The sequence below is a fragment of the Kogia breviceps genome, chromosome 2 (assembly GCF_026419965.1).
Source record: "Kogia breviceps isolate mKogBre1 chromosome 2, mKogBre1 haplotype 1, whole genome shotgun sequence".
Taxonomy (NCBI): Eukaryota; Metazoa; Chordata; class Mammalia; order Artiodactyla; family Physeteridae; genus Kogia; species Kogia breviceps.
Genome location: NC_081311.1, coordinates 183,546,995 through 183,569,311, shown reverse-complemented (window position 1 = coordinate 183,569,311; position 22,317 = coordinate 183,546,995). Strand labels below are relative to the sequence as shown.

General features: G+C 53.1%; 1 protein-coding gene across 2 annotated transcripts; it reads left to right on the top strand.

The window, feature by feature from the left end:
• Positions 1–2,140: 2,140 nt before the first annotated feature.
• PTPRN (protein tyrosine phosphatase receptor type N) lies at positions 2,141–21,284 on the top strand. 2 transcript variants are annotated; one of them, XM_059053084.2, is made up of 23 exons: positions 2,141–2,386; positions 3,837–3,887; positions 4,135–4,248; positions 7,138–7,234; positions 8,750–9,011; positions 9,096–9,450; positions 9,871–10,002; positions 10,632–10,666; positions 11,356–11,630; positions 11,824–11,910; positions 12,240–12,319; positions 12,489–12,553; positions 13,218–13,436; positions 13,864–14,064; positions 14,168–14,315; positions 14,477–14,550; positions 14,758–14,835; positions 14,948–15,067; positions 16,153–16,319; positions 19,379–19,432; positions 20,071–20,135; positions 20,354–20,427; positions 20,633–21,284. In XM_059053084.2, the coding sequence occupies exons 1-23, from the start codon at positions 2,272–2,274 to the stop codon at positions 20,702–20,704; spliced, it is 2,940 nt and encodes a 979-aa protein (XP_058909067.1). In that variant the 5' UTR covers positions 2,141–2,271; the 3' UTR covers positions 20,705–21,284. The 2 variants fall into 2 exon arrangements, with proteins under 2 accessions (XP_058909067.1, XP_066883035.1); XM_067026934.1 differs by having other exon boundaries at positions 2,169–2,386; positions 8,750–9,450.
• Positions 21,285–22,317: the final 1,033 nt, after the last annotated feature.

The following is a 22,317-nucleotide window of genomic DNA, read 5'->3' as shown; positions in this document are numbered from 1 at the left end:
GTAGATCCCACGTGCCGCAGAGCAACTAAGCCCGTGTGCCACAGCTACTGAGCCTGTGCTCTAGAGCCCACGAACCACAACTACTGAAGCCCGCTGCCTAGAGCCCGTGCTCCACAACAAGGGAAGCCACCGCAGTGAGAAGCCTGTGCACCACAACAAAGAGTAGCCCCCACTCGCCGCAACTAGAGAAAGCCCGCGCACAGCAACGAAGACCCAGTGCAGCCAAAAATGAATAAATAAATAAATTTTTAAAAAAACCACAAAACTTATTTGCCACTCTCGGTGGTAACTATTACACCAACTCATTACTCTGCAAATTAATAGTTAAAGAGAAGAAACTAAGAATGTATGCTACCTTTCCAGTCGGAATTGTATCTCAGGTTATAACTAAGCCCAGTTGATGACAGAATGCTCTTCTTTATGACATAATATCAGCTAACAAATGTTAAAGGAGTGATAGAACTAGGAAATCACCATTTTAGTCAACGATCGTCAATGAATGGCAAAATCACTAGGTGAAAAGTTGCTGGGGAACTGCTTTATGATAGAGATCTGGCTGTCTCTACCTTAAACCAGTGATCAATTATAGCATCATTAATAGTGGGACAGCCAGACATTACGCACTTCCTGAAATGAGACAGTTGGAGTCATACAGCATCATCTATAAATTTTTTGTTTTAAAAATTTTTTTACCTGATCCAGTCGAGACTTAAGTTCTATTTTTCAGGAAATACAGGGGATATACCGGAGATATACAGGGAAAATACAGGGAAACATATCACGAGGAAACAGTCACAAATCCAGAAGGCAGGGAGTTGTAAAGAAAACCTGACCTGGTATCTTCCACAAGAAAATGTCAAAAAATGGGGAGGTGGGGACGTACAGTTTATGTTAATTTAAAGAGAGTTAAGAAACATAACCAAATGCAATGGTGGTCTTTGACTGACTGCTATTTTGAACAAAACAGCTGAAAAAAAGGCATTTTGGGAAACAATTTGAGACGTTTGAATATGAACTGAGAATTAAACGATACTCGGGAATTATCATAAATTTCGTTAGGTGTCATAATGGCATTTAGGTTATATGGGAAAATATATTATTTCTTGGAAATGCATATTGAAACTTTTGGAAGGGAACTATAATGTCTATTGTTTACTTTTAAGTACTAAAAAGAAACAAATATGGCAAAATAATCAATAACTGTTCAGCCTAGGTGATGAGTGTATGAGTACCATGCATCACTATCTTTTTTAATTTTTGTATTTTGGAAAATTTTTACTGAACAGCAAGAGAGTAAAGTGATCAATTTTGACCTTTAGAAAGCTCACTCCCAAGCTTATTGGGTGACAAGAATGGAAGCAAAAGACTAGTTAGATGATTACTGCAGTAGTCATCATGAAAGAGCATCGTGGTTTGGATAGGAGAGGGAGTATGGAGAGAAGTGGGCTGATGGGAGACATATTTTGCATGCAGAAACCATAAGATTTTAATAGGCTCGAGGCGGAAGAGGGCGAAAGAAAGGCGAGTCAAGGCTAATAACAAAAGCCAGTATGTATCCAGTGTTTAGTATATGCCAGTGCAGTGGTTGTTCTAAGTGAGCCGTGTGAGCTTAATTCCTGTAAATCTTCACAACCACCTTGTGAGGGAGACACTATTGGCACCTTCATTTTACAGATCAAGAAACTTGGGCACAGAGAGGTCAAGCAACTTGCCCAAAGTTATACCCCTAAGTAGGTGGCGGTGCTAGAACTGGAATCCGAGCACACACGCAAAACCATTCCTGCTCTTAAGGATAACATCTGTACCATTAATTGAGATGGGAAAGAGTATATATTGTATTCACTTGTATGCTCCTCATCTTAAGGTTCATACTACCCGGCTCACGTATCTTTCTTGGCCCCCACCCAACTGGAACCCTTCTCGCCAGCCCGGCGACTGGGTGATAGAGGTGGTGGTCCTTGGGGAGAAGCATATGTCAAGGTGAGGCCAAGTGCGAATTCTAGAGAGGCGCCTACTATTTGGGGTAGGAGGGACGGGGTGGGTAGGACCCCCAGTAAGACAGTGCTTTTACGCCACGAATGACGCAAATCAACGCAAGAGCCGGGGGTGGAAATGTCGTCACCATCCGCCTGGGGTTGGCGGAGTTGCAGCGAGAGGGGCGTGTAGACCCCGCCTCGGTGGGTGGGGAGTGGCAGGCCCCGCCTCGGCCCCTCTGGCAGGCTCCGGCCCGAGTCGCTGCGGCAGCCGAGCGGGAGCGCGGAGCCCGGAAGGATGCGGCGCCCGCGGCGGCCTGGGGGTCCCGGGGGATCTGGGGGTCTCCGGGTGCTCCTCTGCCTGATGCTGCTGGGCAGCCGTCCGGGAGGCTGCAACGCCATTAGCGCCCACGGTCAGGAGGAAATGGGGGGATTGGGGGGAGTACGGTGCAGGGAGCAAAACTCGGTGGGGGGCGTGGGGGAAGTGTCACGCAGGTCGCGAGCTCAGGTGGAATGTGTGTGTGGAGTGGGGTAGGGGGAGGCACTGTGAGATGAAGAAGATGAGAGGGCGTCTGCGAGGAAAGGGGCGTAGGCCTGGAGGTGGGGCTGGGAGCCCGGGGGCGGGACCTAAGAGAAGCGGGCTCAGGGGAAGATTGCGGTTTGGGGAGAAGGAATGGGGGTGCATATGGACAGAGGGACCTAGAGACGGGATACAGGACCACAGGAGAAGCAAGTCTCTCCGAGGCGCCAAAAAGTGGCGACAGGCGCTGAGGGATGGAAGAGGGGAGGGAAGGAGAGGGAACCCTGATCTGCCGGGAGTAGAAGTCGGGGCCGCGAGCTCCGGGGTCCCAGCTTTCCGTACAGTATCAGCCGAGGGAGGGGCCAGGGTTTCTCTTCCAGCCCAGAGAGGCCGATGGCTGTAATCTGATCTCCGATAAGGGAGGGACAGCTGGGGGCGGGAGCCGAAGAAGGTGAAGAGGGAAGGGTCGTCTGACGTCCCCCTCCCCACGGCCAGGCCTGCTGCTGACTCACGTCTGTGCGGACTGAGACAGTCAGCGCTGACTCACGGGCAGGGGGAGGGTGGGGGCGGGGCGCACGTGGGGGAAGGGGGCAAGCTCGCCGTCTGGCGCTCTTCTTCCCCGCCGGGCTTGGAGGCCAATGCAAGATACTTCCTGTGGCGCCGCGGGTTAGGAGGGTGGAAGATGAAGGCTGGAATGGCGGAGAGGTCACGTCCCTTGGAGACTCCTCACCCTGTTACCCTTCCCTCCCCCATCACTGCTTCCAGGCAAGCTCTCAGCGGCGCCAGGCTCAGAGCTTCAGCACCACGAACCGCCCCAGCAGTACAGGGGCCGCGGACTGCAGGGACAGCGTGGGGAGCATTGCCTTAGAGACACCCCGCCGCTACCCCTTTCCCACACGGAGGGGAAGTGTGCTGGGGTTCCCATCTCTTCTGAGTCCCAGGCCATCGTAAGATGCTTGTGGAGATTGGGAAAGGAAAGTCCCCTTTTCCTCAGAATTTGGACAAAAACTACCCCATAGTAATTCTATGAGAGTAGAAGTATCAATATATGATTCTCCACCATCACGACTCCCATGCACCTGGAGGGCTTCTTCTCCCCATTACTCACTTAAGCTAACTGAGGCTTGTAGGGAAAGAATCCAGACTTGCAGATCTTTAAAATCCAAAGCCAGATCCTGTGCTGTCTTCTCAAGAGGAGGACTCTTCCTCCTCTCCTCCCAGCTAAAAGCCTTCCTTAGAATGAAAGAATGGATCCCATCTGCTTCCCGCTTTCTAGCCTGTTCATCCATCTGACCATTCTATGTGTGTGGGTGTCTGAGCCTCTGCTCACCTGTCCTCTACAGGCTGTCTGTTTGACCGCAGACTCTGCTCTCACCTCGAAGTCTGTATTCAGGGTGAGTGAGGCCCAAGCATAGGATTTACAAAACAGGGTTGGGTGGGGGGAGATATATAATAAGAAAGAAGTGGGGTGGGCTGGAAGGGAGAAGGGGAACTGGGCTTGGAGAGAAGGGGGGCTGGACTGGAGGAGCAGAGCTCTCTGAAGCCAAGAGAGGAGATTGAGGGAGTGCTGTCTATTTGCAGCCTGGACTTTGGAAGGCCTGTTGTCCAAGCCCCCCACTGACACCACTTTTGTGCTCTTAGATGGCTTGTTTGGACAATGCCAGGTGGGAGTGGGGCAAGCCCGGCCCCTTTTGCAAGTCACCTCCCCAGTTCTTCAACGCTTACAAGGTGTCCTCAGACAGCTCATGTCCCAAGGTGAGGTCTAGATGCGCTGGAGGAGGGAGACTGTAACTTGGTTAGATAAGGGTGGGGAAGGGAGGGGCCACCTGACTCCAGGATTTCGCTCATGGAACATTCCTATCACACCCACTCTGGAACCTCACCTTCCCAGACCTTACTGGAGAAGGAGGCAAGACAGGAGTTGGGGTGGAACCCTAGAGATAGGCTGTTCACACTTAGACTCGATGGAGGAATCCAGAGGAGGCTTCTAGAAGACGCCACTGGAAGAGGCCAGCATTTATATCTTTAAGACCAACCCACTCTCTGGAACTGACTGAGTACTCCAGGACCATGAATCCTGGAGTCTTCAACCCAGAGAATACCCCACTCATCCAATTCACTCATTCAACCAATATTTATCGGGTACTTCTATGTGGCAAATGTAGTTTTAGGTGCTTGGGATATGTCAGGGAGTGAAACAAAGATCTCTGCCTACTGGGGTTTATATTCGGGGGTGAAGGGAGGGAATACACTAGAAATTAGAAAACATTAGTATGTTAGAAGGTGATAAGTGCCATGGAGAAAACAATTACAGCAGGATAAAGGGATCAGAAATGGTGAGGTAGGAAGCTGTGGTATTAAATTGAGTGGTCATGATAGACCTTATTGAGACTATGAAATTCAAATAAAGACATTAAGGAGGTGGGGATGCTTTCCCAGAAGGTTATCTCAGGGAAGAGTGTTTCGGGTGTCCAGGGAGCTAGAATAAAAGCCCTAAGATAGGAGCATGAGTTTGAGGAACACCGTGGAGAACCCCTCTACAGAGTGGCTCTAAAGGAGTGATGGAGAGGCAGAGTAGAAGATGCAGTCAGGTAGGTAATGAGGGAAGGGATGCTCTGGGATTTTATATGAGAATGTATGGACATTGGCTTTACTCTGAGTAAAAGAGGAAACCATCCCAAGGTTTGAACATAGGGGTGCATGATCTCACTTCTACTTTCAAAAGATCACTCTTGCTGCTGTGTTGAGAATAGAATGTAGGGAGTCAATGGTAGGCACAGAAACACGAAACATTAAAAGCTATCACAGTAACTCATGTAAGAGATGAATGAGCATGGACTAGGGTGGTTGCAGGGAGGTAATGAGAAATGACAGAATTCTGCCTGTATTTTTAAGGTAGTGAGCATGATTTCATAAAATATTGGATAGGGCCATGAAAGAAAGGCAGTAGTCAAGGATGACACCTAGGTTTTATTGCCAGAACTACTGGGTTGATGGACACATCATTAATTATGCAGAAGGATCAACTTGGGGAAAGGGGTGTTCAGCTTTGAATACACTGAGTTTAAGATATCCATTCAGTAATGTGGGAAGTTGAGTATATAAGATTGGGTTTTGAAAGAGAGAGGTCTGGAGTGGAGATATGAATTTGGGATTCTTTGGCATACAGATGGTAATTAAACCCATGAGGTGAATGAAATAACCAAAAGATTGTGTGTTTATGAAGAAGAGCCCTAGAGGATTCTATTATTAAGAGGACCAGGAGAAGGAACAGACCCCAACAAAGGGGTCTGAGAAGGGAGAGCCAGCAAGGTAGGAGGAATAACAAGAGTGCTTGGTGTCCTAGAAGCTAAGTGAAAGTGTATCAAGGAGGGAGGAGTGATCAACAGTGTCAAATGATGGTGGTAGGTCAAGTAAGATGAGATCCGAGAATTGACCCTGGATTTAGATATGCAGAAGCCACTGGAGATCTTGATGAAAGCAGTTTTGGTAGAATAGTTGGGAATAAAATCCTGAATAGAGTGGATAAGAGGGAATGGGAGGAAAAGAATTGGATACAGCCAGTATAGATAACACTTTCAAAGAGTCTTGCTGCAAAGAAATGGGGTGATAGCTGGAGGGGAATGTGGGATCAAACAGTATTTTTATAAGATGGGAGAAACTGCATCATGTTTGTATGTGAATGGGAATAATTCAGTAGAGAACAGGAGAAAATGATGATGTAGGAAATAGCGGAGAATTGTGGGGAAGATGTTCTTGAGTAGGTAGTAGGGGATGAAATCTAGGGCTCAAGTAGAGGAATTGGCCTTATACAGGAACACAGATTGTTCATCTAATGTTAATAGGCAAAAAAGCAGGTACAGATCCCATAATATGAGTTAAGAGCAGGACAGATTATTAATCCAGAAACAAGGAAAAAGGAATGGGGGAATGGGGGTGGAGAGTGGGAGATTATCCCTTTAAAATAGATGACTGACCTTTCCTGAGAGCAGAGTTTCATGGAGGAAAACAGTCAAACAGGAGATCTGCCTCAGGATAAGATGATGTTGATGAATGTTTAAAACAGGTGTACAGAGCTTTGGAGTTTTCCAAGCACTTTTATTTCCCTGTTTGCACTTAATCTTTACTACAGACCCATAAAGTATATATTATTCCCACTTTACAAATAAAGAAAACTAAGGTTCAGGATCAATACAAAGAAGCTGAATAATAATATTGATGATGATGATAATAATAGCACTTCTTGAAAGCTCCCTATGTGTCAGGCACTATTCTAACCACTTTGTATTGTGTATTTTAATTATCGCGACAATTTTAGGAGGTATATAAACCCCCATTTTTCAGATGAGAGAACTAAGGCTCAGATAGGTTCAGCTAAGGTCACACAGTTAGTAAGTGGCAGAGGACTTAAACCCAGTCTCACTGGAAGCAGTCTCACTCCCAAATCTATACCTGAGTGTGGGAAAAGGACAGCTCAAATCACCTACCGCATCTCTAGACCCCCCCACCCCTGCTCCTCTGCCCTGCCAAATTCAGTACACTGCTGGGTAGAGGGTGCACTTTTGATCTACACTGGTCCCTGTTACTGGGCCCTCAGACTCTCCCAAGCCAGTCTCAATCTCACCCCGTTCTGTTCCCTGGCAGGACTGTCCTGGCACGATGACCTCACCCAGTACGTGATCTCCCAGGAAATGGAGCGCATCCCCAGGCTTCACCCTGCAGAGCCCCATCCAAGGGAGAGGTAGGCATCATTCCTCATCAACTCGATCATAGCAAGGCTGGTGGATCTGCGGTCATCCTGATGAACAGAGGGAAATGGGTACAAAAATCAGCAGGCTGGGGCGTGGGTAAAAGAGGTTCTGGAGTAGTCACCTGACATGCTCACACGCCCAACATGAGCTGAGCTCACCCCTAGGGATCCAGCAAAAGGGGGCCGTTAAAAACTGTTTTGTTTTGTGTTTTTTTTTGCCTGACAAAGTCTTTTTCTTTTTTTTTTTTTTTAATTTTTATTGAAGCATAATTCATTGACAGTGTTAAAAACTGTTGTGAAACATTTGGACATTTGGTATTTTGGTTTTGGTCTGGCTTGTCTTTTAGTGAATTCATTTACTCAGCAAAAAATACAGGGTTATACTATGTGCCAATCACTGTGCTAATCTTTACGGGTACAAAGTAGTAGAACAAGACAAATGACTTCTTCTCTAGTACTGACATAGGACAGATATGTTAGCAAAGTTTCACCCACATCAGACTCAGATATGAATCAGATAATGGTAGTACTTGAACTGATTTCTGGGATGCATCAGGAGATAGAGAGAGTGGAGAAGCTATAATGATTAATACTACATGGTATTGGCACAGACATATATATAAGTACTTATAAGTACGTGTACAATTATGGTCCTTTTTACAGTTTTTTAAAAATATACGTGTATCTATTCTTTTTCAAATTCTTTTCCCATGTAGATTGTTTCATAATATTGAGCCGAGTTCCCTGTGCTATACAGCAGGTCCTTGTTGCTTATCTATTTTAAATATAGCAGCGTATACAGGACATTTGGTATTTTAAAAGAAGCATCAAAGTAGTCATCATGGAACAAATTAGAATTTTGTCGGACTGAAGTTGTTTAATGTTCAGGTTTGTTACCATGTGGAATTGTATATGGTAGGAGGTACCATCATCTTTTTTGTGGTTGGGGCCTCTGAAGGCATCATTCAGACCCTGTAAAGCAGAGGAAAGTAAATGACGGCTTGGGGCTCAGGTGATGATACCAGGTGAAGAAGGCAGAGTGGGGGAGGGGGACAGTGAGAGGGCACAGTACTGAATGTTTGAATGCATACTTGGGGACATGCCCACAGGGACAGTGTGGCAAGCTGCAGACACAGTTCATCTAGAACGGTTCCCAGCTGCCTTCCCCTTCTCCTGTTCTCCCCTTTCCATCCCTAGCCTCACGCTTCCAGCTCTGCTGCTGTGTGTTTCAGGGACCCAGGCATGCTTAGTAGGGAGGCAATGACCTCTGCCTCAGGCTTGACCCTCTGGCCCTTCCCCACGCTACTGCCTCCTTGCCTGAGGCTACCTCATCTCTTAAGAGAGCAGGCTCATTCTATGCTAAGCCTGGACCCACCATCTCTGCCTCGTAGGCTCTATATGCCCTCCCCCACACAACCAACACACACACACACACACACACACACACACACACACACACACACACACACACACAAACACACACACACACTTTGCTTTCCTCCCCAGATCTGGCTTGGCGTCCAGGAGACCGGGTCCCGCTGGGGAGCTGCTTTTACAGGGCATCCCCACTGGCTCCGCCCCTGCTCCCCAGCATCGGCTTCCTCGACCTCCAGTAGGTGGGGGTGGAGCTGGGGCAGGCTCCCCCCTCTCCCCTTTGCAGGCTGAGCTGCTGCCCCCTCTCCTGGAGCATCTGCTGCTGCCCCCGCAGCCCCCCCACCCTGCCCTGAGTTATGAACCTGCCCTGCTGCAGCCCTACTTGTTCCATCAGGTGAGCCCTAGACATCCGCCCCACCGCAACCCCAGTCCCCCAGCCCTGATGTCTGCTCTCATCCGAATCTCTGGTTTCCCACAGTTGGGCTCCCGCGATGGCCCCCGGAGCTCAGAGAGCTCCCCAGGAATGGTCAGTGTTGGCCCCCTGCCCAAGGCTGAACCCCCAGCCCTCTTCAGCAGAACTGCCTCCAAGGGCACGTTCGGGGCTCACCCTGGCCATTCCTATGGGGACCCTCCAGGGCCTCCGCCTGCTCGGCTTTTCCAGGAGTCAGGGCTGCTCTACCTGGCCCAGGAGCCACAAGTGCCCAGCAGGGCCAGGGCACCGAGGCTGCCAGAGCAAGGGGGCAGCAGCCAGGCAGATGACTCCTCAGAAGGCTATGAGGAGGAAGGACTAGAGGGTCGCAGGGAGAAGCCTCCTTCCCCAGAAGAGCAGCCAGGTAACAGAGTCCGCAGCATCCACTCCCTGCCTATGGGGCTGCTTTCTGGGAGGTGGGGCGGGGAGGGTCCTTCCTGACTACCCACGCATTTGTTAATTTGTCCTTAAAGTCATCTGCACACTCAGCTAATGTCTACCGACCACCTGCTCTATGCCAGGCACTAGGTAGGCAGTGGGGATACGGTGGGGGCAGCAGAGCTGACATGACTCTTCTTCAGCAAGGAGTCTCTGCTGGGCCTGAAGTTTGGTCTTGACACAGGAAGCTCTTTCCCCCAAAGTGTGGACAAGGGTGGGAAGGGGAGGGCATCAGCGTCCTGGTGTTTGAGAAGCTCTTAAATGTGCCGGTCCCCTCCCACCCCCAAATGCATCCCACAAGTTCACCTCGGCACCAGCCCTAAGCTCCGTGTCTGGCTCCCAGCAGATGTGACTCTGCAGAGGCTGGCAGCTGTGCTGGCGGGCTATGGTGTGGAGCTCCGTCAGCTGACTCCTGAGCAGCTCTCCACTCTCTCCACCCTGCTGCAGCTGCTGCCCAAGGGTGCAGGACGACATCTGGGTGAGTGTCCAGGCAGAGAGACTACCAGCCCCGTGGAGGCCTCTTGCCCCACTTCTCAAGACCACAGCAAGCAACCTAGAGGGGAAGGGCCAAGGTCAGGGGAGGGAGTTCTTTTGAGACACGGAGTCATTGCCAGCCAAGGGCAGGGAGCAAGGGGTGGGGTGGTGAGCCGAGGAGTTAGAGCAGGAAAGGACTGGAGGATGGAAGCAATGGGAAAAGAAGCCAACAGCGGGTGTGAGCCAGGATCAGGAAGCACGGGGAAAGCTGGGCGGAAGATAATGAGGACCTAAGGAGGGGCATGGCCACGAAAAAGCAGAAGCCAATGATTGATGGGTAAAGGGAGGACTGAGCAAAGAATAGCTTTGAGAGGTGTGGCCAATAACAGAGGGAGGAGTTGATAAAACAATGAATTATAAGGCAGATGCACAGAGACATGAGGCCATGCTTAGGATGAGACCAGCGATAGCGTCTTGGTTACTGACTGCGGGGTGGGGGTGGGGGGTAAGGGAGGGGGAAGAGGCCACAGAAAATGTAACAGGCTCGGGGCCTCGGGCCTTTTCTCCCACCTGCGTTGTGTGGAACTTGGCCTTGGCCCTTTGCCCAGAGTCTTGTTTTTCCTGTCTCTGCAGGAGGGGTTGTAAACATTGGAGCTGACATCAAGAAAGTGAGTTTGTGACACCTCCCTGACCCATAAGTGCCCAATGGCGGCAAAGCCTTTGACTGAAATCCAAATCTCAGGATCAGGACCCAGAATCTGTATCCTCCAAGCCCTCATTTTGGTGGAACTGAGGCCCAGAGGCTGCAAGTCACTGTTTAAGGTCTCACCTCAACTTGAAGCAGAGCTGGGACCAGAAGCTAGAATTCTTGATTCACTGCTTTTTTACACTACAGTCATTGCAGACCCCACTCTGAGGGTCCCTAGGGGAAGCGGGGGGACACGAGCAGGCAGGCTCCGGACTGCCCTGCAGCTTGAGGCACTCTATCTGTTTCTCATGTTGGATTTCTAAGATTGTGTGGCTAAACAAAAGTCGAAAAACCACGGCCTGCCTGTTCATCTTCTCCCCTAACCCCAGCTTTCCTCACTCCAGAGCTTCTCCCCACTCCAGCCCCATCCTGTGGATTATTACTGATATGAATAATCACTCATTCAGTCCTTTTTTCATTCATTCATTCATCCACTTGGCTCACTTTCCTGGATGCCCTCTCTGTACCCAGTGCTGACCTGGGCCTGGGGATAGAAAGAGAAACATGTCCTAAGCACCCCTGTGGGAGCCCAGCTTCCAGAGTGTGGACCCCCGACCCCCGACCCCTCCACTATTAAGAGACCATACCTCTATCCTCTCTTCTAAACAGACAATGGAGGAGCAGGTGCAGGGCGCAGACGCAGCGGAGCCTCCACCGCCCACGCCCTCCCTGCCCGGATCTCCCACTGCTGGTCCCACCTCCAATAAAGCCCAGCAGGAGCTGAGCTCTGGATCCTTTGAGCCTCCCAAAGCTGCCGGCCCCCCTGCCACGCCCATCCTGCTAGAGGAGAAAAGTCCACTGGGCCAGAGCCAGCCCACGGCGGCAGGGCAGCCCTCTGCTAGGCCATCAGCAGAGGAATACGGCTACATTGTCACTGACCAGAAGTAAGGGCTCCAGGCTGGGGCAGCCTCCCGGTCCCTTGGGTGTTGGGCTGACCTGCCTGGCAGGAAGCAGAGAGCAGAAGTCCAGATGTGAAGTAGACACGGGGCTGGGCTGCTCTGCACCCCTGGAGGTTGCTTCAAGAAAGTGGCCTAGAGGGTCCCCACTTTCCTTCCTCTGCCGGCTCCCCACCTCCAGGCCCCTGCGTCTGGCTGCAGGAGTGAAGCTTCTGGAGATCCTGGCTGAGCATGTGCACATGTCCTCGGGCAGCTTCATCAACATCAGGTGGGGCTGTATCTGGCTGGGGCAGCAGGGATCTAGCCGGTAGCTTGAAGCGGGAGGTGGCTGGAGGGGCTCAGGGTAGGAGGGGAAGACAAACTGTGAGTAAGGGGCCAAGGTCGGGTCAAAGATGTTTCCAGCTGCACTGAAGGTACAGCCACACCCAGCCCTGCTACTGGCCCAATCCAGTATCTTCCCAGCCTCAAACACCCCTGTATGGCATCTCTGATTGGTTTTAGCCCCATCCTCTAACAGGGAGAGGGCCAGAGAGGACCTCTCATTTTGAATCTGGCGTCTGTGGTGGGTGAGGCAGTAACACACCTCCTATTCGGCAGTGTCGTGGGACCAGCCCTTACCTTCCGCATCCGTCACAATGAACAGAACCTGTCTTTGGCTGACGTGACCAAGCAAGCTGGTAAATACTCCTTGACCCCAGCCCGAGTTGTATATATGCAGGCCTGTGGCTGGTGCTCCCCTTGAAATAGTCCCAGCCTACATGGACCCTGCCTGCCACCTGGCATAGCATGACATGGGGTGGGGACCACATGGGGCTGGACAGAATCTGACCTACATCCTCCCTGCAGGGATGGTGAAGTCTGAACTGGAAGCACAGACAGGGCTCCAGATCTTGCAGACAGGCGTGGGACAGGTATGAGATAACTGAAGGATCAGTCAAAGCCCCAGAGGGCTGATGTTGCCCACAAGAGATGAAGGCAAGCGACAGGAGAATAGGAGCTGAGATCTGGCTGGCTGGTCCCCCAGCTTTGCCAAAGCAGCCCTCCCCCATGCAGTTTTCTTTCTGACCAGCAGATGGCCCCAGCGGCTCCTGCTCCCTGCAGCTCCAGCCTTCTCTCCGAAGCCAGCTTACTTGGAAGAACTACCTGAGATGGCCATAGCTGTCCATAGATGTTCTAGAGCAAAGTCTCAAATTCCAAGGGAAAACATGACACAGAAGGGACACTGAACTCAAAATATGCTTCTATTCTGCATCCAACACTGATGCCTCACATTCTACTATTTGATCCCTTGGGTCTCTCTATACTTCCCTGTATCCATTTTTAAATGCAAAGACTCCTAGGGAGGGTCACCCACTAAGTCTCTGGCCGTGCAGTGTGGTTGAGTGGCCTCAATGGGGATTAAGAAAGAAGATCTTCGGCCTCTCCAAGTCCTTCTGCCTGTACCGCATGCCCCTGCCTCCCAGCTTTGCCCCAGGAGCTATCCTAGCAGGGAGTGGGGCATGGGACACGGCTGGTGAGCAGCTCCTAAGTCTCCCCACGCCACCGCCTCCCTTGATTCTAGCCTTGTTCCCACAGAGGGAGGAGGCTGCCGCCGTCCTTCCCCGGCCGGCCCACAGCACCTCTCCCGTGCGCTCCGTGCTGCTTACTCTGGTGGCCCTGGCGGGTGTGGCCGGCTTGCTCGTGGCTCTGGCAGTGGCCCTGTGTGCGCGGCAGCGCGCGCGGCGGCGGGACAAGGAGCGCCTGGCCGCGCTGGGACCCGAGGGCGCCCACGGTGACACTACCTTTGAGTACCAGGTGTGCAGCCCCAGACGCTTGTTGATGAGAGGGAATGGAAGGGGCTCGGGAGTCTGGGTCTCGCCTGGGATGAGGGTGGGGAGCTGGACGTCCAGCCAGGGGCTGGAGAAGCCCCAGTGGGAGTGCCGCGGGGCCATTTTGAACGGACGGGAACTGAGAGCGGATGGTTGCTGAAGTTCTCCCCAGTGCCGCGATTCGGGGGGGCTCTAGGCTTCTGCTCTGTGACATCCGAGGTTGTCACAGGCACCAGCCAGGCAGAACAGCCCCGAAAAGGATGAGAGCCATGGCAGAAGACCCTACCCCAGAGGAAATGGGTTTCATTCCAAAGCAATCAAGGACAAGCCTAGGGACTCTACCGAACTGAGCCCAGGTCTCTGTTGGGAGGGATTCAGGAGACCTCGGACCCTGCCCCATCCTTCTTCCGCAGGACCTGTGCCGCCAGCACATGGCCACAAAGTCCCTGTTCAGCCGGGCAGAGGGTCCACCGGAGCCCTCTCGGGTGAGCAGCGTGTCCTCGCAGTTTAGTGATGCGGCCCAGGCCAGCCCCAGCTCCCACAGCAGCACACCGTCCTGGTGCGAGGAGCCCGCCCAGGCCAACATGGACATCTCCACGGGACACATGATTCTGGTCAGCACAGGGCATCGGCCCAGAGGGGGTGAGGGGACCGGACGGTGGGAGGGGCAGGGCTGGCAGCGGGGGCCAGCACCAGGCTGCGGTGGTGTCCCCGCAGGCGTACATGGAGGACCACCTGCGGAACCAGGACCGCTTGGCCAAGGAGTGGCAGGCCCTGTGTGCCTACCAGGCGGAGCCCAACACCTGCGCCACCGCCCAGGGGGAGGGCAACATCAAAAAGAACCGCAACCCTGACTTCCTGCCCTGTGAGTGAGTCCTGCTGACCCGCCGGCCCCAGCCCTCTGTCTGCTGGGAGCTCTGGAGGGCTTGGGGGCGGGGCCGGGATCCTGGCTCAAGCTGAGTGGCAGGGGTGCCAGGACCCCAGTGACTGGAGGGGCTTCTGGGGTGGGGTGCGGGGTCTGTGCAGATGACCACGCTCGCATCAAGCTGAAGGTGGAGAGCAGCCCTTCTCGGAGCGATTACATCAACGCCAGTCCCATTGTGAGTGGCCCCCACCTCCTCCCCGTTTTCATCCTGCCTCCATAGACTCCATTTCCCCACCCAAGGCCCCAGAATTGTGAGCCTGATATCCTAGCATGGAAATGGGGCTTCTCAGGCTCCCCCAGACCCTGGCCCGCTCCCTTTGACCAAGCCTCTCCATAGTGGCATTTCCCATTCTGGTTCATGATGTATCTTTCCCATCCCCAGATTGAGCACGACCCTCGGATGCCAGCCTACATAGCCACACAGGGCCCACTGTCACATACCATCTCAGACTTCTGGCAGGTGGGCTTTTGGAGGGAGGGCTTTTCCAGGGAGTAGGCGCCCTTGTGGCCAGTCAGGGCCAGCCAGGTCCCAGGGAGGTTAGAATGGAGCTCACCTGGGTCTCTGTCCCTAGATGGTGTGGGAGAGTGGCTGCACCGTCATTGTCATGCTGACCCCGCTGGTGGAGGATGGTGTCAAGCAGTGTGACCGCTACTGGCCAGATGAGGGCTCCTCCCTCTACCATGTATATGAGGTCAGCAGGACCCCACGGCCAGGAGACGATGGGGGTGGAGAAAGTGGATGGTGCACCACTCATGTATGTGTGAACATATGTGTATATAAACATATATGTGCATACACACATATTCACATATGCATATACATGTGTGTATGTGTGTGTCCAGTCTAGGGCCAAAAAGCACTTGTAAGGACCTATGATGAAAGGTACAGATATAAAGCTATAAAACCACTGAAACTAAGGTTAGAAGCTAAGAGTCAGGAGTACAGTTTTGAGACAGGGAAGATAAGTATACTCAAAGACCAAGACTGAGACCTACTTTTATTGAGCCTAACTTAGATCTGAGTTTCCTGGAGGCCAAAGCAAAGAAAGAAATGCCACCAGTCACATATATTGCTTATTTAAAACAGAAAGAAACTTTTTCATTAGGAGAAAAGATAGGTAGGGGGGAACTGGGCAGAGGCAAAGCAAGGGAAGGAGCAACTTTCCTGACAAATGGGAGGTGACACCCCCCCAATTAAACAAGAGACATTAATTGCACACATCCAGTTTCTCATGAGCACTGGATAGCAGTTTTTCATCATCAGATGAGCACGCAACAGTCTTTTTTTTTAAAGTTTTAAAAATTGGTCTTGCTTGTGGTTAAAGAAAAAAATCAAGTGAAAATACTGAATTTTATCAAAGTTTATGGTGCGTGTAGCACAGACACGTTGCTAGTCTCTGCGCAGAAGAGGAAGGAGAAACTGAATTCAAGAAGCTCACAATATTGGGAATTCCCTCGTGGTCCAGTGGTGCTTTCACTGCCCTGGGCCTGGGTTTGATCCCTGGTCGGGGATCTAAGATCCCTCAAGCCACGGGGCACAGCCAAAACAAACAAACAAACGAAAACTCACAATAGTTGCGTGTAGATGAAAAAGCCACCAGTTGTCCTGAGCAGTCCATAAGGGACACAAACAGCTAGGGTTCTTGGGGACAGCTGGAACAGTTGGGGCCGGCGGTTGGGTGAGCTTCCTGGAGGATTTAGAATTTGACTGGCCTGGGAGGCCGGAAGAATTTGGAGATGCCCTGCCGCGCTCAGGCCTGCGCCCCCTCCTCGGCAGGTGAACCTGGTGTCGGAGCACATCTGGTGCGAGGACTTCCTGGTGCGGAGCTTCTACCTGAAGAACGTGCAGACCCAGGAGACGCGCACGCTCACGCAGTTCCACTTCCTCAGCTGGCCGGCAGAGGGCACCCCTGCCTCCACCCGGCCCCTGCTGGACTTCCGCAGGTGAGCGCCCCAGCGCCTGGGCGGTGGGGCGGCCCGGGGGAGGCTCCGAGGAGCCGGGAAGAGAGCAGCGCAGGAGCAGGGGGCCGGGAGGTAGGCTCCCTTACCTTCCCCCAGTCCATCAGGTCCTCCTAGGGCCCCAGGTCAGGTGAGGCAGATCCTCTAGCCTGACCTGGAGCCTCGGCCTCAGGTCCGCTGGTGCCCCCTGCTAGACACCCCAAACCAGGACTGACTCTGACCTCCTGGACCCCCTACCAGACACCACCCCCCAAACCGGAACTGACGCTCTGTCTCACTGTGCGCATTTTTCCACTGCTGTAGTCCAGCCCCTGTCTGCTGTCTCTCTGCTGGCCAGCTGTCTCCTCCCTCTCGCTTGCTCTCTTTTTCTCCCTGCCTCTCCATGTCCGGTGCTTTCTCCATAACCCCATTCCCCCCAAGAAGGGCTCACTTAGTTTCTAGCTCTCTTCCTCTCTCCTCCTCTCCCTCTCCTTGGTCCCTGCTGCCTGTTTCCTCCTGTCCTGTGCTTCCAGGTGGCACTAGTCTCTGTGTCTGCTGTCCCCTCGCTGTCTCTCACTCCCTCCTGCCATCCCCCTTCTTTATCCCTCTGTGTCTCTTTGCCTCTATTTTTCTTTCCCTTTGTCTTTCCCTCTCTTTCCCTCCCTTCCTTCCCTCCTTTCTCTCCCCCCTCCCCCACCCACCTCTTTCTCCATCACTCTGTCTCTGCTCGAAGAAGTCCGTCTCACTCTCCCCCTCCAGCCACGTTTCCCCCCTCTCCTCACCTCTCCCTGTTCCTTCTCCCTGCTCTGCTTCCTCCACCTCCCTCCCATGTCTGCCGATTGACTCTGCCTCTCTCTGTCTCTGTCTCCCCCCACCATCTCTCATTCTCTACATGGCTCTGTCTCTCCCTCACTCTGTCTCCCCTCTCTGTCCCCTGCCTCCTCCCTCCCTCTCTCTCTCTCACAGCTGCCAGTGTCATTTTTGTGATCTGCAGCTAGTATTCTCACTCCAGTTGCATAGTCACAAAAGTGATCATTGGCAGGTGTGGCCGCTGCATGGACAGGACATGAGGACACGTGGGCCCAGGGACCACCCTGAAGGCTGCTGGGAGAGCCGAGGGCTGGGGGGACTCGGGGAAGGGACAGATACCATCAAAGGGAGAGTGGGAGGATCTCTGGATTCTTGGGGACTCAGTGGAACCAGGCGGGGGCTGGGACAGGAGGCTAAACAGGGGGACCTGCCCTGTTCTGATGCTGAAACGGTGACCAGGCCAGGCCTCCAGCATCCCCTGCCTGTGCCCTCCCTAGACAGGTGGCTGAGAAGCCTGCTGCCATGGCAGGGGCCTTACCCACACTGTGGCCGCTTCCTGCTTCTCTGCCCCTTGCCAGGCTGGCCTGATGTCTCTAGGCGCTAGGCAGAGAGCAGAGGAGCAGAGCCGGCGGGGGCGCGGGGGGCAGTTGAGGGAGGAACCTGGGGATAGTTTCCGAGCCTCAGGACAATGGTTTCTAACTGGGGTCCCCGGGGCCTGAGGCACAGGCTTCTCAAAAGCTACGCTAGGGGCATCAGAGCTATTTTTTGTTGTTTTCCACATTTTAAAAATCTTTATAGAACTAGTGCACGGACCTGTGTTAAGGCTGCACAGGTAAGCTAAAAGGTTATATTTCTTTGCTTTAGGCTGGGATTATGTAAACTCAGTTGGCATTAGACACCCAGAACAAATTAATTGCTGCTTAATAAATATAGTTTGGTGAAGGTCCACCAGAGGCAAGGCAAAATAAGTCTTGAAGTCCTAGAAAGTGACTCGGAGCAAGTTCCTTGACCTCTGTCTGTTTTCTTACCTGTGAAGTGAGAATGATGACCCATACTTTAGGGGCCGTTACAAGAGTCAGTAGCATAAAGTCTGTAAAATCTGCTTTAAATGCTTGGCACATAGCAAGGGCTATATTAATTCTAAATAGTGTTCATTATCATTATTATTAAATGATTGGGAACCACTGTGGCAACTTCTGTTCAACCTCAGCCCTGATGTACCAGCCAATATGCTAGAAAACCATGTGGACTCCTGGAAGACCTTTCAAAGTCACCTGGCCCCTGCAAGCCTTAAGGAACCAGACGGAGGGCCACTAAGTTCCAAGCTCCCCCTGAAGTACTCTAATAACCCCTCAGAAGGTCCTCCCTTGCCCTGGCCCATCAGAGGTATCAGAAATCTGCAAGTGACTCTCAAAGTAGGAATGTCATAATGGACAAGGGCAGGTTAGACTGGGCCACCGAGAGAGGAGGAAACCCCCTGCTCATTGCTGGGCTGCTGTGACCAGGGCAACAGAGTCTGAGGTCCAGGTGGACCAAGTCTGAATACGACCCAACCACGGAGCACCAGTGCGGAGGCAAGACTTATCCAGGGAGACAGGCGCAGCAGCATATTCAGAGCGGAGGTGTTGTCCTCCCCTCCCTCGCCAGAGGAGCTCTGTGCCCAGGGCTACTACCCGACCTCACTGCTGCTGGTGGGGACCACAGGAAGCCTGGGTGGTGAGGGGGACACCTTGGGCAGTTGTAGGGGCAGAGCAAGGATGTGGCAAGCTTGACACCCTTGAAGTCACCAGAAAGCCTATCCTCCCTGAACTTCTGGCAGAGGCAGCTGTTAATATTATTATGTCTTATTACTGAGCATACTATCATTTAATGAGCACCTACTGTGTGCCAGGTATTGCACTTAGTTCTTTACATGGATTATTTCACATAATCATAGTAAGAACCCTAAGAAGGAGCTTACTACTCTTATCATCCCCATTTTACAGGTAATAAAACTGAGGCTCAAAGAGGTTAAATCAGTTGTTCCAGGGGCACAACTTGGGTACATAGCTCGTAAGTGATGAGGCAAGCCCAGTGCCACCTACACTATCTCTGGTTCTTTGCCTCCAGTCCAGACTCCTATCTCCAGCCCTCTTCCCTCCTCTGCCCTTGGCACATGGGGAGAAAAGGAAGAAAGAAAGGCCCTCAGGTGTGTGTTTCAGTTCCCCTTTCCCTCTGCCGGTGCCCCCTGACCTCACACCCATTTCTTATTGCAGGAAGGTGAACAAGTGCTACCGGGGCCGCTCCTGCCCCATCATTGTGCACTGCAGGTGCGTTCAGTGGGGGCTGGGGTGGGGATGGAGGGGGACAGGACGGCCCAGGCCAGAGGGCCCTGAAGTGGGGCATTCCTGGTTCCCACCCCCTCTCTGGTCCTGCTCCCCCAGCCCGCCTCCCAGGCACACTGCCTGCCTGTCCCCTTGATGCCAGCAAACTACCGCCCATGGGCCAAATTCAGCATACCATCTGTTTTCTTAATGGCCCATGAGCTAAGAACGATGTTCCTTTTTTTAAACAGTTGAAGAAAAAAAAAAAAAAAGAACGTACGACAGAGACTATATGTGGCCCACAAAGTTGAAAATATTTACCATCTTGTCATTTACATAAGAAGTTTGCTGAATGAAAGCCTGGCCAGAGGCTGGAAAAAGCTATTCCCTCTTGCTGTCTCTGCCTCAGGGCAGAGCCAGGGCTATCCTTTTCCGTTAGCTCGCTGCCCAAGAGACACCCCATGGGTCACAGGCTCCCCACTCGAGGCCCCAATCCCAGGACCCCGGGGCCATGACCTTCCCTCATCCTCCGTTCACTTATCCCAGCCGGTCCCCAGCTAAGCCCAACAGCTCCACCGGTCTCCCCCTCCCCTCCCGGTTCCTGCTGGGTCCCAAACTCAGCCTGTCACCATCTCCCCTTTCAGTGACGGTGCAGGAAGGACTGGCACCTACATCCTCATCGACATGGTACTGAACCGCATGGCAAAAGGTGACGACACACCCCCCTCCACAGCTCACCCGCAGCCCAGCCTCTGATTAGAGTCTCCCCAGCCCCCCCCCCAATCACAGGAGTTGGTGGAGGGCAGGTTGCCACACCCCCAGGCTTTCTCCAGTCCTCCAAGCCTCCCACCCCAGGATGCCCTAGGCTTTCTGGGTCCTACCCTCCTCTGGACACCCCCTGAGCAGCCCCGTGCTCCCCCCACCCAGGAGTGAAGGAGATTGACATCGCTGCCACGCTGGAGCATGTCCGTGACCAGCGGCCTGGCCTCGTCCGCTCCAAGGTAACCGTTCCTCCCTGCACCCACCCTAGCCCAACCAAAGTGGCAGCAGCTGGCCTCTCCTGCCTGCCTCCATACCCCTCCCCCGGGAGGGCTCCCTCCCGCCCCCCCCCCCCCGCGCACGTGACCTCCCCAAAGCACCCCCCACCCCCAGGGCAGGAGCGGAGGCCAGGCCCCCCGTGACCCTCCTTCCCCTGCCCTTCCCCAGGACCAGTTTGAATTTGCCCTGACAGCTGTGGCAGAGGAGGTGAATGCCATCCTTAAGGCCCTGCCCCAGTGAGACCCTTGGGGCCCCTCCTTGGGCAGCCCGGTCTCCGCTCCCTCTTTGCCTATGTGAGCATCTGTCTGTGTACTCACGCCTCACTTCCCCACCTGCAACCTCGGCCCCTCTTGGGCATGTCTAGCCCTTCCAAGAGGAGTGTGTAAAGAAGGGGAAGTGGGAAGGGGCACGCTGGGATCCCTGGCATCAGCCCCGCGGGGGACCTGGCAGCCGGCCAGGAGGAGAGGAAAGTCAACAATTCCACCCAGAGCCTCCTCCTGCCTGAGTTCCCTGGCCCCCGTTTCCCACCACTCTGGATGCTCCCAATATGTCTGTGTGGACGCCCTCCACCCTCCGGTGTGGCTAGAATGGGGCGGAGGGGCCACCATGTCCAGCTCTTCCTGCTCTCCCAGCCCCTGCTGCCCACTGACCTGCCTCCACGACCCACACTCTGGCCCTTTGCCCTTCCTAACCCCTCCCCTGGCCCTCCCACCGCCACATGCCACTCAACTCTCTCCCCCTGGCACAAGAGAACATTTCTAGAAAAATCTACTTTTGTATCAATGTGAATAAAGTTAGTGTGTCGTGTGTGCAGCTGCAACCCGGACTCCTACGCATTTCTGTCTGCTCTGCTTCCAGACTCCAGCCCCGGCCTCAGCCTGGAGCCGGGCCCTGCTGCCTTTCTCAGGAGATGCAGAGGGTGATGGGAGGGCCAGGCTGCCGAGTCACGCTCTCCAAGCCTTGAATGGTAGCTAATAACGATTAGGCAGTGGTTTTTTTTATGCTGTGCTCCCTGTGTGTCCGGCACTCTCCAAGGTGTTTTACAACCATCAACTTGTTTAATCTTCAGGACACGCTACCAATTATTAGCCCCATCTTACAGACGAAGAGACTGCGGCGCAGAACTTGCCCGAGGTACCACAACTAGTTACGTGGCGGAGTTAGGATTTGAACGCAGGCGTGCTTGACCTCTTTGCTGCCGGTGCCCTCAGTTCGTGGGTGGCTGCTTCACGCCCTTCGGCCTCAGGAATAATGTACGTTGAGCAGGGTTGAGGTTAGGACTAAACGAGGTGATGCAGGCCAAGTGCTCGCCACACCTTAAGCAAAAGTAGCTAAACTCTGATAGCGACTCACAGACCAGGCCTATGAGATGTGACAACAGCCATTCACCTGGGGGCAAGGGGCACTTTCTCCCCCCTCCCCCAGAATGCTCCACCCTGTATGGCCCCAGAGGAGCCCTCAGCTGCATGTCATGAGGTGTCCTTGTCAAAGGTGGTAGACGTAGAAATGAAGCAAGAGAGCCTTGGGCATGGAGGTACTCGGGAGTTAGGGTCACCTAACCTTGCCAAGGTTCAGACCCGTCACGTGAAAAATGGGCGAGTACCACCCGTCCTGCGCAAGGAGTGAAGGGACCGGTGAGTGGACCACAGGCCCTTCATCCTTCACCTGTGCTCTGCTGAGGTTCAGCACCACTGGTTTGTCATCTCAAAGGCCGGAAGTGGGCAGAACAGCCATTTTACAAACTTCCAGCAGATTCTCTCTCTCTCAAGATAGAGGCTTGCAATTCCTCTTTCAGGGCAGGCTGCTTCCTTGCTTTGAGAAAAATATATAGACCCTTTGGCCACTGAAGATGA

Coding starts and splice junctions, on each gene's coding strand:
- PTPRN (XM_067026934.1), top strand. CDS start 2,272: ATGCGGCGCCCGCGGCGGCCTGGGGGTCCCGGGGGATCTGGGGGTCTC. Junction 10,003..10,631: donor GGGTGCAGGACGACATCTGG/GTGAGTGTCCAG, acceptor CTGTCTCTGCAG/GAGGGGTTGTAAACATTGGA. Junction 19,433..20,070: donor CCCATCATTGTGCACTGCAG/GTGCGTTCAGTG, acceptor CTCCCCTTTCAG/TGACGGTGCAGGAAGGACTG.